This window comes from Terrapene carolina, unplaced genomic scaffold, assembly GCF_002925995.2.
Source record: "Terrapene carolina triunguis isolate 2854851 unplaced genomic scaffold, T_m_triunguis-2.0 Scaffold96, whole genome shotgun sequence".
Classification (NCBI taxonomy): Eukaryota; Metazoa; Chordata; order Testudines; family Emydidae; genus Terrapene; species Terrapene triunguis.
Window position 1 is genome coordinate 33,716,928 of NW_020664447.1, and position 18,505 is coordinate 33,735,432.

At 43.0% G+C, this 18,505-nt stretch overlaps 1 protein-coding gene across 1 annotated transcript in view; it reads left to right on the forward strand.

Annotated features, from left to right (window-relative positions):
- VTI1B (vesicle transport through interaction with t-SNAREs 1B) overlaps window positions 1-18,477 on the forward strand; it is a 23,813-nt gene extending 5,336 nt beyond the window's left edge. The window contains exons 2-6 of the mRNA XM_024198588.3: window positions 3,784-3,842; window positions 9,925-10,116; window positions 12,862-13,035; window positions 16,072-16,133; window positions 18,155-18,477. Coding sequence (XP_024054356.1) covers window positions 3,784-3,842; window positions 9,925-10,116; window positions 12,862-13,035; window positions 16,072-16,133; window positions 18,155-18,251 — 584 coding nt within the window. The 3' untranslated portion in view covers window positions 18,252-18,477. The remainder of the gene's footprint in view (window positions 1-3,783; window positions 3,843-9,924; window positions 10,117-12,861; window positions 13,036-16,071; window positions 16,134-18,154) is intronic.
- Window positions 18,478-18,505: the final 28 nt, after the last annotated feature.

Below are 18,505 nucleotides of genomic sequence, written 5' to 3' on the forward strand. Positions count from 1 at the left end.
GTCATTAACAATGTAACAACACTTCTTTCAAGAATAGAAATTTTAACCCCCAAAGTCCTGTCTGTATTCAAATTGGCTATTAACTCTGCACTTTCAATTTGCTAAACTGTTCTCTGCATCTTGTCTTATGCTGACCATCTTCCATTCGTGACATGACTGCATTTCGTTGTGTGTGCGCGCAGTGATTCTCAAAGCTTTGAAAAGGGTTTTGGAATGAGTATAATGAGGTATATTAATATTCAAGCCCTGATAAAATGCATCAGCCAAAAAGTGGAAATCTGGTTATTTAAGTGGGTGGGAATTTTCTCAAGTACTTTGGAGGAACAGCAGTGCCATGGAAAATTCCATAGTTATATTTTTCTGAGCTGTGCTGTTCCAGAAATAGTCTGGTGGCTGAGTGAGGGTTCAGGACCACAAGGGGACGAGGAAGGGGGTGGCCGAGTAGGGCTGCAGAGCCACATGGGATGGCAGAGATGGTGGTGCAGGAACACATGGGGACAAGGGCAGATGTGCCTGAATGACAGAGGCTAAGGTCAGCAAGAGTCTGCATGGGGGAGGCTCCCTAACAATCCCCTCCCCCCCCAAAAAAAACCCCAAATCCCCGTTCCATACTACTTACTTTCACCCAACAATCCTCCACATTCACTCCCAGGCTTCTTCCCAGCAATTACTTCCCTCTCCTTCAGCTCCTCCATTACCTCTGACTCCCCCAAGCCTTTTCACTGCTTCTGAGGGGTGTGGACAATACGTTTCGGTATTGTAGTTTAAATGAATTATTACTGAGAGTTCTGTATTAATTTGCCTAGTAAGGAATCTGTTAACATTTCCTGAATTTTTATCTGTATTGTTAGATATACTTGCTGACAGGAATTGTGAAATAAATTACCAAAATAATTGAAACTGGTGTGATTATATTGTGTTGTTTTTGACAAAATATTCAGAATTTTGCGAAAAAAAATTTTTTTTTAGTCTTTTGATGTGGAATTTTTAATTTTTGGTGCAGCATTCCCTCATGAATAGAAAATATATATTTTTATCCAACTTCTTATTCCCTTATTACTGCAGTGAGGAGTCTATTATAGCACCACAAGGTATCGACCATTATGTTAGCACTGACAGCTAGTGTCATGGCCCATACTGTTAGAGTAACTGCCTTTTTGTATCATTTGAGAACATAATTTTTCCTTGTTAGCTGACAACTTGAGCCAGTGTCAAAAGCTACTTACAATTAAAATATTATGGTAATTCCCTTTGGGCTGAAAGGGAAACAGAAGTCAGACAAGTAACGAAAATAAAAGGAGCTATTTTAAAGACCTCGATATTTTCTCAAACTTCTACCTACTGAAAGTTCTTTAGGGAACCAGAGTTGCGGGACTTCATAACAGAAAATTGACCTTGTAATAGAGCTCTTGTTGCTATTGGAACTATGGAGAGACTGTAGTCTCTTCATAATACTGCAGTTGAAGTAGATGAGTTATGTCAATATTAATCTGTGGTTTTTTCCCCTATCTTAGGTTGATTTTGTTTGAAGTCAGGACAAACTTGCACTGGCTTCTACGAGACATGAACAATAGTTTTGATCAGAATTCTTGCAAACATGACTGCCCTTTCCCTTTACCGTGCTCTAAACCAGTTCTGTGGCCTTCTCAAGCTCTTTCTGCAAGCTTATAAAAAACATACACTATTGCTTTCTTGTAGCATCAAGGGATTATGCTTACACAATACCATTCCCAATGATCTTTGCAGTATGAGGGTGCGATGGGCTCTGCAGGTAAAAGCATCTAGCAAATGCTACGTGTATCTGTTCAGGCTCGTTTAAAAACAAAACACAGCACATTGTCTTCAAAAGCCCAGACACTCATTACAGGGACTCAGTAGCAAGTGGGCAATCCACATTAAAACTGAAACATGCATAGCTCATCGGGGTGACATGGATTATCAGTTTAGCTAAGGGAGATGTGCATTCAGGCATTATTTCAGTATTATTGTCTGAGTTCTTGACAGCACCTCTTACTGGAAGGATTCTAGATCACCTATAGACACATGAATTTCTTCACCTACTGCTAAAGTCAGTAGCTGTCCAACAAAGTAAGAGAAGAGAAGGATGCTGTATCCAGTAGAGATTGCAGGGAAAACTTAGGAAGGTAGAATGAAATTACATAAATGGAATTTTACTCCTGAGGGCATTCTGCACCAAAACATTAAATTCTGCACACAATAATTTAAAATTCTGCAAGTTTTCTGGATGTTTTATTTGTCAATAAATAAATGCAGAGGCTTCAACATGGCAGTGGGGGAGCACGGGCCACTGGCTGCATGAAGGAGGAAGATCACCCTGCATCTCTCCCGCCCCCAGGACATGGAATCAGCGGTGAGGCTGCACCTGACCCTGACACAGCATAAGGTCTGGGCCTGCCCCAAAAACACACTGGGGCCATGCCCCTCTGCGCCAGGTGCACCAGGTGTGGGGCAGGTAGGCTCAACAAGGCAGGATCCAGGTGTGGGGTGAGGGGATTCTGTGTGGGACAATCTGGGTGCAGGCAGCTCGGTGGGGGGGTCTAGGTGTGGGGGGGGATCTAGATGCACAGAGGCTCATGGGGGCGGGGTTCCAGGTGTAGGGGGAATGGGACTCTGCAGGGGCTTCCAGGTAAAGGTTGTTGGGGTTTGGTGGGGTGGGGGTCTGGGTGCAGCTAGTTGGCATTCAGTGGCGTGGTAGTCTGGATGTGGGGGCTCAGGGTGGTGCAGAGGGTGGGGGTTTGGAAGTAGGGGTCTGGGTGTGTGTGTGCGGGGCTCCAGATGCAGGGGTTGAGGTTCAGTGCAGTGGGGTTCAGGTATGGAAGACTAGGGGGGTACTGGATGTACCGGGTGAGGCTTGCTAGGTATGGGAAGTCTGGATGCACAGGGGTTGGGTGGATGGGAGAGCAGCTCCCTGTACAGTGACCCCTCCCCCCACAGCTGAGGAGTGATGGGGGCAGGAAGCAGGGGAGGATGCTGAGTTTCCTGCAACTGGGGGAGATTTCTGGGTCTGGGCCTGACACAACCCCAACCCCTCCTTGCAGGGGAAGAGGCAGTCCCATCCTCTCCTGCCTCCAGCCCAGCTGGGACTAGCAGCTGATCCTGGCTCAGGGTAGGAGCCACTGGCTGTAGTGTCCTCAGCCCCGCAGTGATTTACCTGTCCACCAGCTGCTCTGGGTGCCTGAAACATTGTACAAAGGCTGCTAGGGAGTGGTGCGTGTCTGCTCTTGCAGCTTCCCTGTCAGTCATTTTTCTGTGGGGAAGCAAAGAAATCTGCTGGGGACTTGAATTCTGCGCACGTGTAGTGGTGCAGAATTCCCCCAGGAGTAGAATTTGGCCAGGACATTGGGGTTAACATCTACTCAACTTACAGAACTTTAAATACCAAGATAAGCAATTGTTTATGAGAGACATACCAACATAGGTCTTTATCACCTTCCTGAGTTAAGCACCTTTTTCAGCATAGTCCTGGGAATGGAGTTTTGTGGCGTCTCAGAAATCAGCAATATTTTGGTCTTCCAAAACTAGCGGCCAGTGTTGCTTTGTGTGTTCACTTCTTGATCACAATGTGGTGGGTTTTAAGTTCTCTGGCCCTTTATAAGAATTTTCTGGTGGTCCCCATTTTAGGCTGAACTTTGGCCTGCTGTACTGTTAGTCAGCCTCTTCCTGTTAACTCCGTCTTCTGTATGATGTTCCCATGCTATGCTGGCTTGAGATCTGTTTTAATTTCCTTGTAGCATATTTGATGTGGTTCCATTTCTTTTCCAGAAGAGAAGAAGAAACTAATACGAGAATTTGATGAGAAACAATGGGAGGCAAATGAAACGGTAAGGATGTGGCTGAAATTGTGACATTGGGGAGAAGCCCAAATGCGACATCAGCCATACACTTTTATTTCCCTTTCTCCTTAGAAATGGTTTATTCAGGTCCTTGTGCTTCAGTTGTGATGGGGTTAGTGCGGAGGGCACATCCTCTAACTGTTTAGATAAATATGGTTCCATTCTCCAAGACTGTCAAGCCTGCAGTTTTCACTAGCATTAAACTAAAATGCCACCTCACTATTACCAAGCAAAACAGAATGCTGGAAGTGCAATCAGAATCCTTAGGATTCTTGGTCTTGCAGGGGGACTCCCAAGAGATAAGTAGTGAATTCCTGCTTTACATTCTCTTCTGTTGCAGTTCTGCATCCTAGAATCATTTGAACATGGCAGTCTAATCCCCTCTTCTTCCTGGGTTTGTGCGATTGTCAACATGTTATGGATCCTGAGCATTCTAATCCTGTTCTGCCAGAAACCTATAATGGGCAGAGCATTAAAAATCAAGATGACTCTGTATATTCACACTTATGGGTTTTGTGCTGGCTTATGGCACCCAATGGTAGAACCCTGTCCAAGTAGTGCTTGTTAAAATGTGTGTGTACCCCTTTCTACGCCTGCCCTGAGCGTTTCTGAAGGCTAGGCCAGGGATTCTCACACTGATTTATTTTTTGGTGGCCTCAGAGTGTGGTGAGGTGGAGTGGTCTACCTCCGACTTGAGTGAGGGACCACTATCCTCCCCCTGGTGGGTGGAGTCAAACCCGCCCCACCCACTTCACCGGAAGTAACGGAACAGGGCAGGAAGTATAAAGGGAGGGCCCTGCTCAGTTTGGGCTGCACCAGGGAAGGAGGTATACATCTCTCCTAGGGAGAAGAGCCTTCTGCGGGACTGTGGATCAGCAGCTGAGCAGACCAGCGCCCTACTGCCTGAAGAGACAGAGGACCCTGAGGAGTGGCTGAAATCAGAAAGTGTCAGGCACAACGGCCTGATTTGCAGGCGAATGTGGTGGATTCAGATCCAAGGATTGTCCAGATATCAAATCTTTCTCAGACGGGACATTGCCTTTCCATTCATAAGAAGGATGGTTGAAGTATTCCTGTGGTGGAGCCCAATAAGGCCATAGAATCCAGGACTGCCAGTCCCTCCTGTAGCTGGGATCTGGAAACATACCCATAAGAGAAGCAAATGAGTGCGGGAACCCAGGCTGAGAAGGCATGAGCAAATCAAGTCTCTTAATTCTTCTCTCTCTAAACGAGGATCAGACCTCGGATCCGCTATGGACCTTATAGGAGACAACAATGGACCTAGAGGATGGTGAGAAATAAAAGATGAGAAAAATCTGTGTGGCGACCTTGTAGAAGTCTTAGGAGGAGGTATGGATTGATTTGGAGAGACCCTAATCATCTGTGTTCTTTTCTTTAACTGAGAAGAGGAATCCAACTGCAGAACTTGTAAAGCCTATTTGCCAGTTATCCATAACTCGGATTCGTGGAATGCTCAGAATGGGGAAGGTGCCCATCAGCCGCCACAGAAAAAATTGTCTTTGGATCCAAGAGCAGTCCCGGAACAGGAGCAGAGGAAGGAGCCAGTCCCGCCAACGTGGAGAGTACCTGATCCAGAGAAATTCTCAGATCCATGCCTCTGATGTTCAGTCAGAACTAGAGCTGACTTTGGCTTCTGTGGTTCCGACCCTTAAACCTATGTCAGACTTGGACTGCTCCAATAGGTGTGATGCATGGGATCTGGCACCGCTAAGAATGGCTGTCTTCTCCCTTGCCTTCATTTTTGGAACTAATATAGCCATTACGGTGGCTCTAGGTTCCTTGAAAGGCAGCTGACCTTTTCCCACCAAGAGTGCCTTCAAAGTCTTGATGGCTTTAACAGATAAATCCGGAGCTGATTCCAAAATCCTGGAACCTGTACACAGTTTCGGGTTGCTGGAGGAGCTGAACCGGTTTTAGATTTCTGATCTGACAACCATCTGGAACCAGAAAGTTTACCAGCAAGAGCTTCTTTAAGCAGTAGCAGCTGTAGTCTATTCTGCCTCACTTTATGCACTCTGGGCATGAAAGCCTGGCAAACAGAATATCCGGAAGGAGAGCAGCCTTCCCCCAGACCCTTCAGATACCTAACATGGTCGTCCACCTGTGACCCAAGAACATCTTAGTGTCAGTTAAAAGAGGGATACAGAGGGGTTACAGGAGTCTCTGAATTCTGGTATGTAGATTCTAGTTCACCAAAGAATCTTGTGTGAGGTCTCAAATGAAAGCCAGTGTCACTGGTCATCAATATCACTGTGAAATGTATGTGCATGTACTGTGCAAGGAGTTATGCATCTGTTCCAGAAAACTATGTTCTTAGCATTTAAAGTAAAAGCAGGTCACCAAAAGGTGACATGCCTTAGACTGGTTTCTCCAGACAGGAGGCAAGATACATGCATTTCTTTCAGGATGTAAATTAAACATTGTGAGCTAACACAATGAATGCCCATTTACATCTGAAGTCCAATCTTAACAGAGAGATGTGAAGTAAACAGGAAAGGACCACACAGACATAAACAAGCCACAGGGAATTATCATGTCTGTGGGGAAAGATAACAAACTTTGGATGTAGTTCTAGAAGGCAAAGAAAACACTTGGGTATCCTGCACTTAGGACTAAGTAAATGGATGGCTTGTCTGCAGTCCATGAAAGTGGGGTCTCAGCCAGCCTTGGCTGAAAACACTGCAGAAGATTTTGGGTGAAATAAACTTCTTTAACCTGTTAGGTAAGTTTAGTCTTTAGAAAGCATGTTATGATTTTGTTTTGTATGTAATCATTTGTTTCCAATATTCTTTCTTACTATCACTTATTATTGTTTTCATTTAAATATACCTAAGTGCTGTGATGTTAAGCGAGGTGCTTGTCCTGAGTTGAAACTTACAAGCTGATGTGTACTGCTGTTTGGTAACAGAACCTGGTAACTCTGAGTGTGCAGTGGGTAAGGGCCAGGGAGTGCTGTAAGAACTCGTGGGAGTTGGGGTGGGTTGGTATATACCTATCACTACCTACACAGAGAGAGCAAAGACTGTGGAGGCCTGGAAGGTAGTGCTTGTGCTGCCAGAGCTATTGATTTCAGGGAGCTGATCCACAGCAAGCACAGACAAGACTCCTTTGCTCTAAGGAAACGTTTCTCAAATGTGATCACATGTGCCCCCAGAGGCTTTTCCTGCAGTCACGACAGCCTCCTGGGCAGAGATGGGGGAGGGACAAAGCAGTGGGGCTAAGGGGGTGGGCTTAACTCCTCTTCAGCCTTGGGGCTCTAGCAACAGGCTTGGTGCTTCAGCCCCCTGCCCCCAGTTTCAGCTGTGGGGCTCCAGGCTCTTGGCTTCAGCCCCCTGGGGTGGCGGGGCTCCAGTTTTCAGCCCCCCCAGCCATAGGGCTCCAGCTCTGGGCTTTAGCTGGACCGGCCTTACTGGACACCATGGTGGTCAAGAGGCAAGGAGCAGGGTGAGCCTGGGGTGTGACACTGCAGAAGGGAGCTCGGGCAATGTAGGGGAGCAGAGGGGGTGATGGGGAGCCTGGGGTGTAGGTGGGGGGTGGGGGAGGCAACGGGGGCTAGGCACACCAAAATACAACTGTACATTTTTTTTAATTGAGTCTGCAAAAAAAACCCCAAAAACAACAAATACATTGCCAAATCATTGTAATTTATGTGTGTGCATATTTATTTGTTTTTCCTAAAGTTAATTAAGTATTTTAGGAAAATTTGTCAGACTGGCCACAAGCAACAGTTGGTGACCGCACTCTGAGGCCACCAAAATTTTTGTTGTAAAAACCCCAGCTCTAAGGGGAGGTAGTGGTGAGGTGCCTTACAAGCCTGGGTACTCCAGGGTGCATCACACTGTCTCCAGGAAGATAGTTGGGCACCAGCACACCTCTTAAATCTTGGCTTTTTCTTTTTCTTCGGTTCAGCTATTACAGGGAACTGAATCTCACCAACTATACTAAACTATCTAAATTTATTACTATACTAAAAATTACACTTAATTCTTTATGTTGTTATCTGGCACTACAGTGGAGAAAATCTTGGATCCAAGATGGATTGGAGTGGTTCACTTCTGTCTGGCACAATAGCGGGAAGGAACTGAAGTGGTAGAGGGTGCTGTGCCCCTTCTATAGCCTCGCCCTGAGAACGTTTGGAAATGCTGAGGAGGGGGTAGAAGAGGGTGCATGTGCACTCTGAATGGGCACTGCTTGGAGAAGATTCTACTATTAGGTAGCACCAGGTGGCACAATACCCATAAATGTGAATATGCAGAGCCATTCAAAGAAGAACATTGCGATACAGGATTATTGGGGCAACAGAAGAGGTAAAGCAACGCAAAAATGTCTTTACACCTAAAAAAAACCCCCAAACAAATAACACTATAGGCTTAACATTTCTTCTGCTCCATAATTATGTAATGGTTACCTTTTAAAATTTTATTTCTTTGAGTATACACGTATGTCCCGGTACTCTTCCCTGGTTCTTCCCATGGGAACACATACATGTTTTAAACTCCACTTACTGTAGCATATAGCTTTGCAGACATGGTGGTCAGTTACACTGGTGAAATAGCTTGCTGTACTAGATATATGGATTGCATATTTCATTCACATTAGCCTTGATGTGCATTGTCCATCACAGGACAATCCAGAAGTTTCTTTTTGACCCCGTATATTTTGTGATAATATATCATTTGGGTTTTTGTAGTTTTTAAGAACCATGTTTGTTTGAATCTCTGAAACATGACACAGTAGATTTGAAAATCAAACTACTAGAAGAAGTGGTGGATTTGTCATCTCTTGATATCTTCACATCAAGACTGGAGGATTTTCTGGATGATATGCTTTAGCCAGACACAAGTTATTGGGCTCAATATTGGGTAACAGGATGAAATGGCATGTGATATACAAGAGGTCAGACAAGATGATCTAATGGTCCTTTCTGGACTTAAACTATGAATTTCTAGTAATTGCCTTTCTTTCCTGATCCATCAAAGGATTATTGGTGTAGCGATCCATAAATCTGTATGCTCCCACTCGGCTCAAAATAGAGCTGGACACTTTTTTATGAAGCATTTTGTTTGACCAGAAATGAAATTTTTGTTGACTTTTTTGATTTGCCCAACATTCCAGAAAATTTCTGGTTGAGGCCCCCCCCCTCTTTAAAAAAACAAAACAAACAACTTTTCGGAACTGCCAGCAAACTGAAAAATCAGTTATTCACCCAGGTTTAGTCACACGTCCTATTTAGAGATGTTACTGAACCCCTCAGAGTTCAGATCAGGAAGTTTGGTTGATGGCCTATCCGCTTGTGTAGATGTGATTGAAAACCTAACCTAAACCTGACACCAACCTAAAACTGTTTAAATAATGTGAAAAAGGACAAAATACAACTATCAAAATGTTATATAGAAAATCAACCTTATAATTTTGGCTTTAGTCTCTTTCATTGAATCATTCCCCAATCCATGTCTTATACCAGAGTACACATGTATACCAGTGTCTTAGTATTCTCTTGTTCTTATTGGGATGGTGAGTGACAATACAAATCAAATTATGGAAGGTACTGATGACACGATACTGACAAGTATGACCTTTTTCAAAATATTTTCACCTCAAAAAATGAAATTGTAAACTTGAGATCTTAATTCAGAGAATATCTATGATACTGTTACAAAACTGTTGGGACTTACCTTGTTAACTTTTGGACTCTTTTGAGGGAAGACTGTTTAACACAGTATGAACCCTGTGCTGTGGGTTGGACAAAATGAGGCCTGTGGAATCATGTAATCTGGTTGTCCCATATGTTTATGTGAAGGTGTGACTTGTGGAGACTCCTGGCCTGGTATCCATCTTGAGCCAAGCAGCTGCTGGGACCTGTAGACTTGTGTGCTGCTACACCTCTGTAATAGATGAGGGCAACTACAATGTTCTCCCTCACAAAATAGGTTCATCCCTTGGACTCTGTCAAGTTGCAAGTACAGCTTGGGGTTGGGCATAGTTTGAATACCCTTCTATACTAGTAGAATGAATGTGGTACTTTTATAACTACTTTTTCTCTTCAAAGCTGCGGGAGATGGAAGAAGAACTGAAATATGCCCCAGTGTCCTTCCGCAACCAAATGATGAACAGAATCCGGACCTACAAGAGAGACCTTGCCATGTTCCAGAGAGAGATTAAAAGCACAGATTTGGGGTTGGGCCCTGGAAGTCGGGGGGACACAAAATACGGAATCTATTCCATGGAAAATGAGCAGAGTGTGAGTGTCAAATAGATATTAACTATATTTTAAAACTCTCGATTGTGACACAAAGTGACTTCAGATGTAGCTAGCTGTGCTAGCTAGTGTTTCTACCTTACCCTCCTTAGTTTCTGAGTGCATATAACCTGGCCGTAAACCTACTCTGCATAATAGGGAGTATTTCGCATGAGAGGAAAATTGTACCTGCAACTCTTTTTAAAAAAAAGCATGTGTCAACTTGGTAAGAATGAAAGAATAAACTCAAAATAACAAACTTGCTTTTTAAGAGATGCTCAAATAGCATTTGGCTCCATATTTTTTTAAAAACCTAAAAATAGATTTTCATTAAACATACTAAAATACTTTCTTTAAACATTCCTTACAGCACAGAAAACACAACTGTAGTAGTGCAGGAAAAAAAATTAAATGACCAATTTCATTTCACTGTCAAAGGTGAGTGAAGTATATATATTTAAATGCACCATGTAGGATCAATGGTAAAGCTAGTTTTAAAATAATTCTGTTAAATAATCCAGGTACATGTAAGAAGCCATCTATTTAAGTAGCAAATTGATCAGGCCAGTCAAAACTTTTAAGTACCAGATTTGTTAGTTTTATTTCTTGTACTGTAGACAGTTAAGGCAAAGTATGACTGAACTATAGAGACTGAAATCATCTCCAGTCTTAAAGCTCTGAGGCACATTGATCTGTGCGGGAAGTTTGTGGTGTTGTCCATCCTGCACCTGTCCTGTGGTTGGATTACTTTAGTCTTCGGGATATCTTTCACCAGATCTAAAACTACAGAAGCCAGGAAACTTTGAAGACTGAGGTGCTATCCTTGATTTGTCTGGATATTGCAGCATGATGCATTTTTGTTGCCTCCCTTACAATACCTTAGTACAGGATGGTAGATTTAAAGCCTTTTTCAAAGTTTAGGAAAATATTCTATTCTGAGGGCCAGTTCTGATCCAAGGTCAGTGAGCCTCTCTCATTCTGTGACTTGGGTTACTTATTTGCATGAAAAGAGGATTTTGGTGGCCCAGGCATTCCATCTGCTGCTGCTTGTTCCCATGTAATCCTCTGATTGTGTGACCTCATAAAAATCTCCACAGCAACCAATTGTGAATGCTGCAGATGAAGGAATGACTTAAGGTAGGGATAAAAGGAGCAGATAAAAACAAAGATCCTATTTTTAAGTAAGTATCCCTTAGTGGCAGAGGGAAGTGAGATTAAAGGAAGGAAAATATGACAGATTTATTTCTAACCGGAATGTTTTAAAACCTTTCCCATATAGCATCTGTAGCTCTAAGATTAACCCTTCAGTTGACTCCTTTTTCATGTCCTTGCTAGGTTTAAGATGATCCTTTTAACCCTATTTTGAATGTAGTTTCGTTGCGTGTGAACTACCCTCTATCTATTTAACTACAGCTTGTTTCTTCTTGGCTTCCTAGAGTAGATATTTATTTGTCCCTAAAATCATGCAAGTGATAGGGCACAGGAAATCTTATTTCTTGTTTCCAAAAGAGGTTTTCTAAAGAGAATACATTTGCTATCCTTGAGTTGCTCTGCTGGAGTACCTTTACTCTAGTGGTTCCCAAACTTTTCAGCATCACTCCCCCTTTTTAATTTTTGAGAAACCCTCAAGCCCCCCCCCCACCCTTGTCCCCTGACCCCCCCCTCCTGGGACCCCACCCCCTGTTCAACCCCCCTCCCTGCTCCCTGTCTCCTGACTGCCCTGACCCCTATCCACACACCCTGACAGGCCCCCATGCCTATCCAACCCCCCTCCGCTCCCTGTCTCCTGACCGTCCCCCCAGAACCTCTGCCCCATCCAACTGCTCCCTGTCCCCTGACTGCCCCCCAGGATCTCCTGCCCCTTATCAAACCCCCCACTTCCTGCCCCCTTACCAGGCCGCTCAGAGCAGCAGGACTGGCTTATTGGAAAGCCTGGGAGGTGGCCGGGCGCAAGCCATGCTGCCTGCATGGAGGTGTAACTACAAGGGAGGTGGGACTGGAGGGGAGGGGCCAGGGGCTAGCCTCCCTGGCCGGGAGTTCAAGGGCCAGGCAGCCTCGTGCCCCCCTTGGAATTTCTTCACACACCCCCGGTTTGGGAACCAATGCTTTAGTCCCAGTTTTTGCATTTACTGGAGATAGATTTCTTTGTAACGTTCTAGTTTGTGGTAATATGCAACAAGCCTATATTACAACAGATACAGATGGTAGTGAAGAAGAGTCCTGAATTCTCTGCTCCAGTCCCAGTCTACTGATTTTGAGGGAATGGGGCACAACTGAGTTTAAGATGGGAAAATCAAATGAACCTAAATATAGAACAGCATCTCTTGCTCCATATTTCAGCCTCTAGCAGTGACTTACTTGCATTTGATGGTTGTGGTTGTTAAGGATGTAAAGGAAATCTGTCTTTAAATCTGTTTTTTGGCTCTTATAACTTTGTAGTGAGTTTGTCCTCTTTCCTCCTCCTTTTACTGTAGTTTGTTATATTTAACTCTAGCTTCCTCCCTATGCTGTAGAAATGTTGCAGATAAATCTCTAATCTATAGTAAGGGCTAATATTACGTAATACAGAGTTGACATACTATATATTTTCAAACATTGATTTGTCTGCTTCTATTAACCTAAAAGGACCTTGTCACCGTTATAGACACATGGTCTATAAAGCGATGCATCTCAATTCTAGAATCCATCAGAAGCCAGTATGTTTCTGCTCCCCTGTTTAATAGCTAAACAGTAAAACCTATTTTTTAGACTCATTTGCAGTCGCAGAGGGGCTTGCTTCTCCAGGGGACAGAGAGCCTGAACCGAGGCACTCAGAGCATTGACCGTTCACACCGGATCGCTGCAGAGACGGATCAGATAGGTACAGAGATAATCGAGGAACTTGGGGACCAGCGAGAGCAATTGGAACGCACCAAAAGCAGAGTGAGTGTAAAAGCTGTTGGCACTGTAACATAACAGCCTGGCATTAATCTATTGGGAATGGTAGCATCTATGGAGATCTGGGTGCTTCCATCAGATGTTTACTTCCTGGGTATGAAAGCTGCGATATGGACATCTGGGAAGAAGGAGGAGTTATTAGGGTGGAGGACGGTAGACTGGTGACAAAAAATTGCCCCCATTTGTTCAGCCTAGCAGCCCATAAATTTCCATCATAAAAAGCGCTTTGTTACGAGGAATAAACTGTAAAGTGGAATTTGAGTTCATTTCAGTTTGGCTTTGAGTCCTGTGCTAGTGACTGCATCCTGTTTAAACATTAGTCATTTTGTCACCCTGACAGTGTGATGCAAATGGAAGAGGCTAAATCCGTTTTTTCAACCTGACTTAATATGTGGATGAAATGGGCTAGATTACCCAATAGATCTCTTCCAGCTCCCTGGGGCTAAGGCAGGAACTAGCCCAACAACTAATAATGTAAATTATTAATAGTGGTTTTAAACTATGTTAACTTGACCTAAAAGTTAGACTTTAAACACTGAAGCCTAATCCTAACCCTGACCGAACCATTGTCAAAGTGCAGTTCTACTCTGATTCAGCCATTGTGTCCAGGATCTCTGTATCTCATTTGCTCACTTAACAAGCGAAGATGTGTTCTTACCTCTAGTTCTGCAAACTAAGCCTGTGCACAGTTGAGCTTTGGTTATTTCCGAGTAGTATCACCAGTAATGAAGATTCATTAGATCTTTGGCTGCATTTCTGCAATCCTGTTGCCTTCAGTAGATTTGCACACAAGTAATGGAAACCTGGTAAACCAATATATTGATGCACAAGAAAGAACAGAATCCAGCATTGCAGCACTTACATTTCTATTTTTAGCATGATAGCTTAATCAAAGGTCTTCAAGCTGGGAATCGCACCTCTAGCTCAAAGTGTACATTTACCCGTCGTCCCAGTTTCATATCAGAGCTTGGATTTAATGTGAGTGACTCCCTCTCCCAGAGTAGGGCTGTCTGTATAGTTCTGTCAGCGGGCCTCTTGAATCAGGTCAAACCAGCATAGGCTATTTCCTGGGAGGCGAAACTTCAAAAGTCTTGTTACCTGAATTGCTTCAGCATTGGGAATTTACAGTCATCACTACCTTCTAACTATAGTTCCTGCAGGAACCATCCATTCATCCAGGAATACAATCAATAGCCAGCCTATAAAGATGTACAACATTTATAAAGCTGATCCAATAACCTAAATATTCTGTTTCCAAAACATTGCATCTGTCAAAGCTACTTACTTCTGAAGCTAAGAGTTAATGTAGTCCTTTGGATATACCATCCTATTAAACTTGTTCAAGGAGTTATGCATTTATAGTGTGCTTTCTGTATGCTGTTCCCTCTACTGAAATAGTAATAAATACAAGCTCACTTTCTTTTTGCATATGTGCCCTTAACAAAGAGCTGAAGTCTAGAACTGTTTTTAAATGGACTTGTGGACTCTCCCAGAGCTGTGAGCAGGGGATATTTGCAACCATTTATAAAAAAGGTGCCCAAAGTGGGGACTCTTGGCAGGCAGAATGGTACAGATCTGCCATCACAAATCCTTTTTTACATAGGATCTAATAGGAGTCATCGTTGTTTTATGTGAAATGAGTGAATTCCACTCATGGAAAAATAACAGGTGCTAGTGTTGGCATCAACGAGCTGGAACCACAGCTTGTTTGCGTTATGATCTGTACACCCTGATTTCTGTGAAAGCACTAGGTGCAAGGAGTAGGGTTTTGAAAGCCTGGGCATAAATAGATCCATTTACCAAGGGTGCTTGTGAATGTAAATGGAGGGCAAGTGGCATGCACTTCTAAAGTGGCTCTAAGGCAATGTCTACATTATGGACCTTATAGCAGCTGTGCCAATGTAAGGTCTCCTGTGTAGCTGCTCTATGCTGGCAGGAGAGAGCTTGCCTGCTGGCATAATTAAACTACCCCCAATGAGCAGCAGGAGATGCTCTCCTGCCACTGTAGTACTATCACCACTGGCACTTTTGTCTGTGAAACTTACGTCAGTCAGGGGTGTGGTTTTTTTCACACCCCTGACTGATAGAAGTGCTAGTGTAGACAAACCCTAGTTTGACTCAATAAGGACAACTGGTCTGATTTCCCTCACAACCCATCTCCACACCTTGAACTTCTGGAACAGGGCTGACCAAATTTTATACTGAAAGCTGTAATGACCACATGTTATGAGTCTCAGGTTTGCACCTGAGTTGTTTATAATGTGATAGCTAACCCTGATTTGTTTTGCTTGTTTCTTACTAGGTGATTTAGAAACTGTTGACTGAATAGTGTAAAGGCTGTAATAGATGTTAACTTTCAACTAATAAATTAACTAATCTCCTTTTCTGCCCATGTATTAAATCTTTCTCTAACCTTTTATTTGTTTCCTCACTACCATTCCCAAAATTGTAGCCTCCTCCTATTTCACTAATGCTTTGCTTATTTTTAATAATATGGAAGAGGGAGTAAGCTCCCCCCATGACCCTGTTAGATAGCATCTGACATGATACATTGCTGCTCATCACTAGATGGCCCCCTTTAAAAAAAAAAAAAAAAAAAATCCTTCAGTTTTCAATGGTGATGTTACAATTGGAACAGACTACGTTATCAGACAACTTACCAAAATCAGTATTTTAGACAAATCCTACTATTGTTTTTCTCTGGTCCTGGAGAGGGCATTGACCACACTTGAGACATCCCTGGCTTGAGTAATCACAAGTGAACCTTGACAGGCAACCTCCTGTATAATGCAGCTGTTCCTCACCTGAGACCCATCTTCTAGGTGATGCTTAGAGCAACAATGCTGTGTCTGAGCATTAAGATTACAGGAAGGTCCTTCTTGAACCCAGATCTTTTGTTTGCTTAATTCATTGTACCCTCAACCAACTGCTGGCAGACTGTGGGTCAGAGTACAGGGTTTGGCTCTGTACCTCATATTTCCCTTCAGAATAAGTGGAAACTAATATATTTTTTCTTTGTAGTTAGTAAACACAAGCGAAAACCTAAGCAAAACCCGTAAGATCCTGCGTTCCATGTCGAAAAGGTGAGTAGTGTGATGAATGTTTTTTTTAAAACTTTAAAGCAATGCTAGCCTCCAATAATAACCAATCCCAGACAATATGCCTTTCTTCTAAATCTCAAAGTAGGATACAACCAGAAAACTACTTACTGTGCAGGAATTGTCATCCAGTACCCAAATACAGTCACCTCTGATAGAACAGTGCAGCAATTTTACAGCACACAGCAAAGGAAATTTAAAATACCATAACAGCTGGAACTGCTGGGGGATTTTAGGTAAACAATGTAACTGAAATTTGCCCAAATAAATGAGCTACAGTCTCTCTCTCCTTTCTAAGTGTTGTGGAATCTTTCAATACCTGCTCATGGAGGAATATTAGAGAGACAAGGTGGGGGAGGTAATCTTTCATTAGACCAACTTCTGTTGGCAAGAGACAAGCTTTGGAGCTACAAAGAGCTCCTTCAGGTCTGGGAAAGGTACTCAGTGTCACAGCTAAATGCAAAGTGGAAATTAAGGTGCCTTACTTTCACTACCTATTTTTCTTTTTCCTTTAGAATAGTTAAACTTGAGTTCCTGAGTGGCACTCTATTGTTCATTTAATAGGCTTCTTAGTCTTAAAACCTTTTCCCATATAGTCTTCCCTATTCCATTAATCTCTTCTTTCAACACCTTTTGAGATAAAGGAACAAGCTGACAACTATTCATGGGCAATGTGCACCACACATTTGTAGAATAGTCCCTGTTCTATCCCCTGCTAACACATTGTTTGCTTTTGACTGCTTCTGCATAGTGAGCAGCCTTTTTAAGCTATCAACAATGGATGCTTAGTTCTTGAGTATCAATTCATAGTTACCTTGCATTTACATGGTGCCTAACTACTTAGGTTTATTGGCTCTTCCTGAGTCCTTGTGACTTGCTTATTAAAAATAATGTATCTTGTCACCAGTCTGTGCTGTTCACCTTCTATTCTAGAGCAGAACACCAGTGGTAAGTGGGGTCCTCAGTACACTCCATTAACTTTCTTCCATGTTGAAATTGACCAGTTTTCTTAAACTAACTTTTTTACCAAAGCTTGTGGAGATCCAAACAGCCTACTGATTTGGTTTTAGGCTGGAGGGTGGTTTTTGGGGGGACTGAAGTTGTCTCATGGACATAAAAGGGAAAGAGTCAACTTTTTAACCTGCTTCTGAATTAGCTTGCCACTAGTAATTCTTCTAAAGGGTACAATGTGGCTACCCTCTGATGCAGTGGGAGTTCTTGATGACCTGCTTTAGTGACCAAATGACAATTTTGGGGAAAGCATTGGTAGAGGTGGGAGTGTATGCTGTAGTTCAAAAAGGAATGGTTGGGGAACTTTATGGCCTTCTGTTATACAAGTCAGACTAGCTTATCACAATGGTCCCCTCTAGCCTTGTTGGAATCTATAGATATTATCCACTTAAATGCAAGACTGCCAAAATGGTCTTTGATTAAAGATATTAGAGGATACTCTTGTAAAATGGGTTGCTGTTCAGAGGCCAATACACTGAGTAGTAGTGGCTTCTGCAGTTTCAAATAAATGCACAATAATGTGGTCTTGGCATTAAGTCCTACTTGGGGATCTCTACTCCCAAGAAATAACAGACTTGAGTGAACATGGGATAGTCCTGTCCATCTTACAGGGAGAAATAAAAAAAGTTAGATTAAATATCCACAAGCTGGGGTGGAGAGGGGGCAAAGAGAATGCTGCAGTACTGCAATAGAGAAGTCCCAGAGAACTGTTGGAGGAAGCACTGCTTAATCCCTTCTTCCTACTTAGAGTACTTCTGTTGTGGAGAATTCTCCACATAGTTCTCAAAGTTTAATGACAAGACTTAAATGTCAGCCGTCAGTTTATCTCAAAAGAAAGCTTGTTGGCTGCTTAAGTTTCATTGGTAGGATCTAAGCTGGAGTGTTTGCTTAAAGAATGTTTTTAAACCAGACTGGAGCATATGTAGTAGGACAGTCCTACATATTTCTCAAGAGCCCTAGCTATCATGATCCTAAACTCCCTTTTCTTTTTCTAGAGTTATGACTAACAAGTTGCTGCTGTCTGTCATCATCATCCTGGAACTAGCCATCCTAGGAGGTGTGGTCTACTACAAGTTCTTCCGCAAGAGCTGAGCTTGCACAGCCCAGATTGGTGTTCCCCTTTGTGTCTCAAGGATTATGCATGGCCATAGCTGAGAAACTGGGTGGCAGTAGCACCAGAAGTGGATGAGATGTCTATTCCAGTTGAAAGTCCTCTGGTTAAGCTGTCAGGTACTGACTCTAGAAAGACATGGCGGTTATAAAGAAAATGCAAAGACTAAGACTGAAGTAATGGTAATAGACAGTAATAAGTATTTTATTACTTTACATATTTCTAATTGACTAAA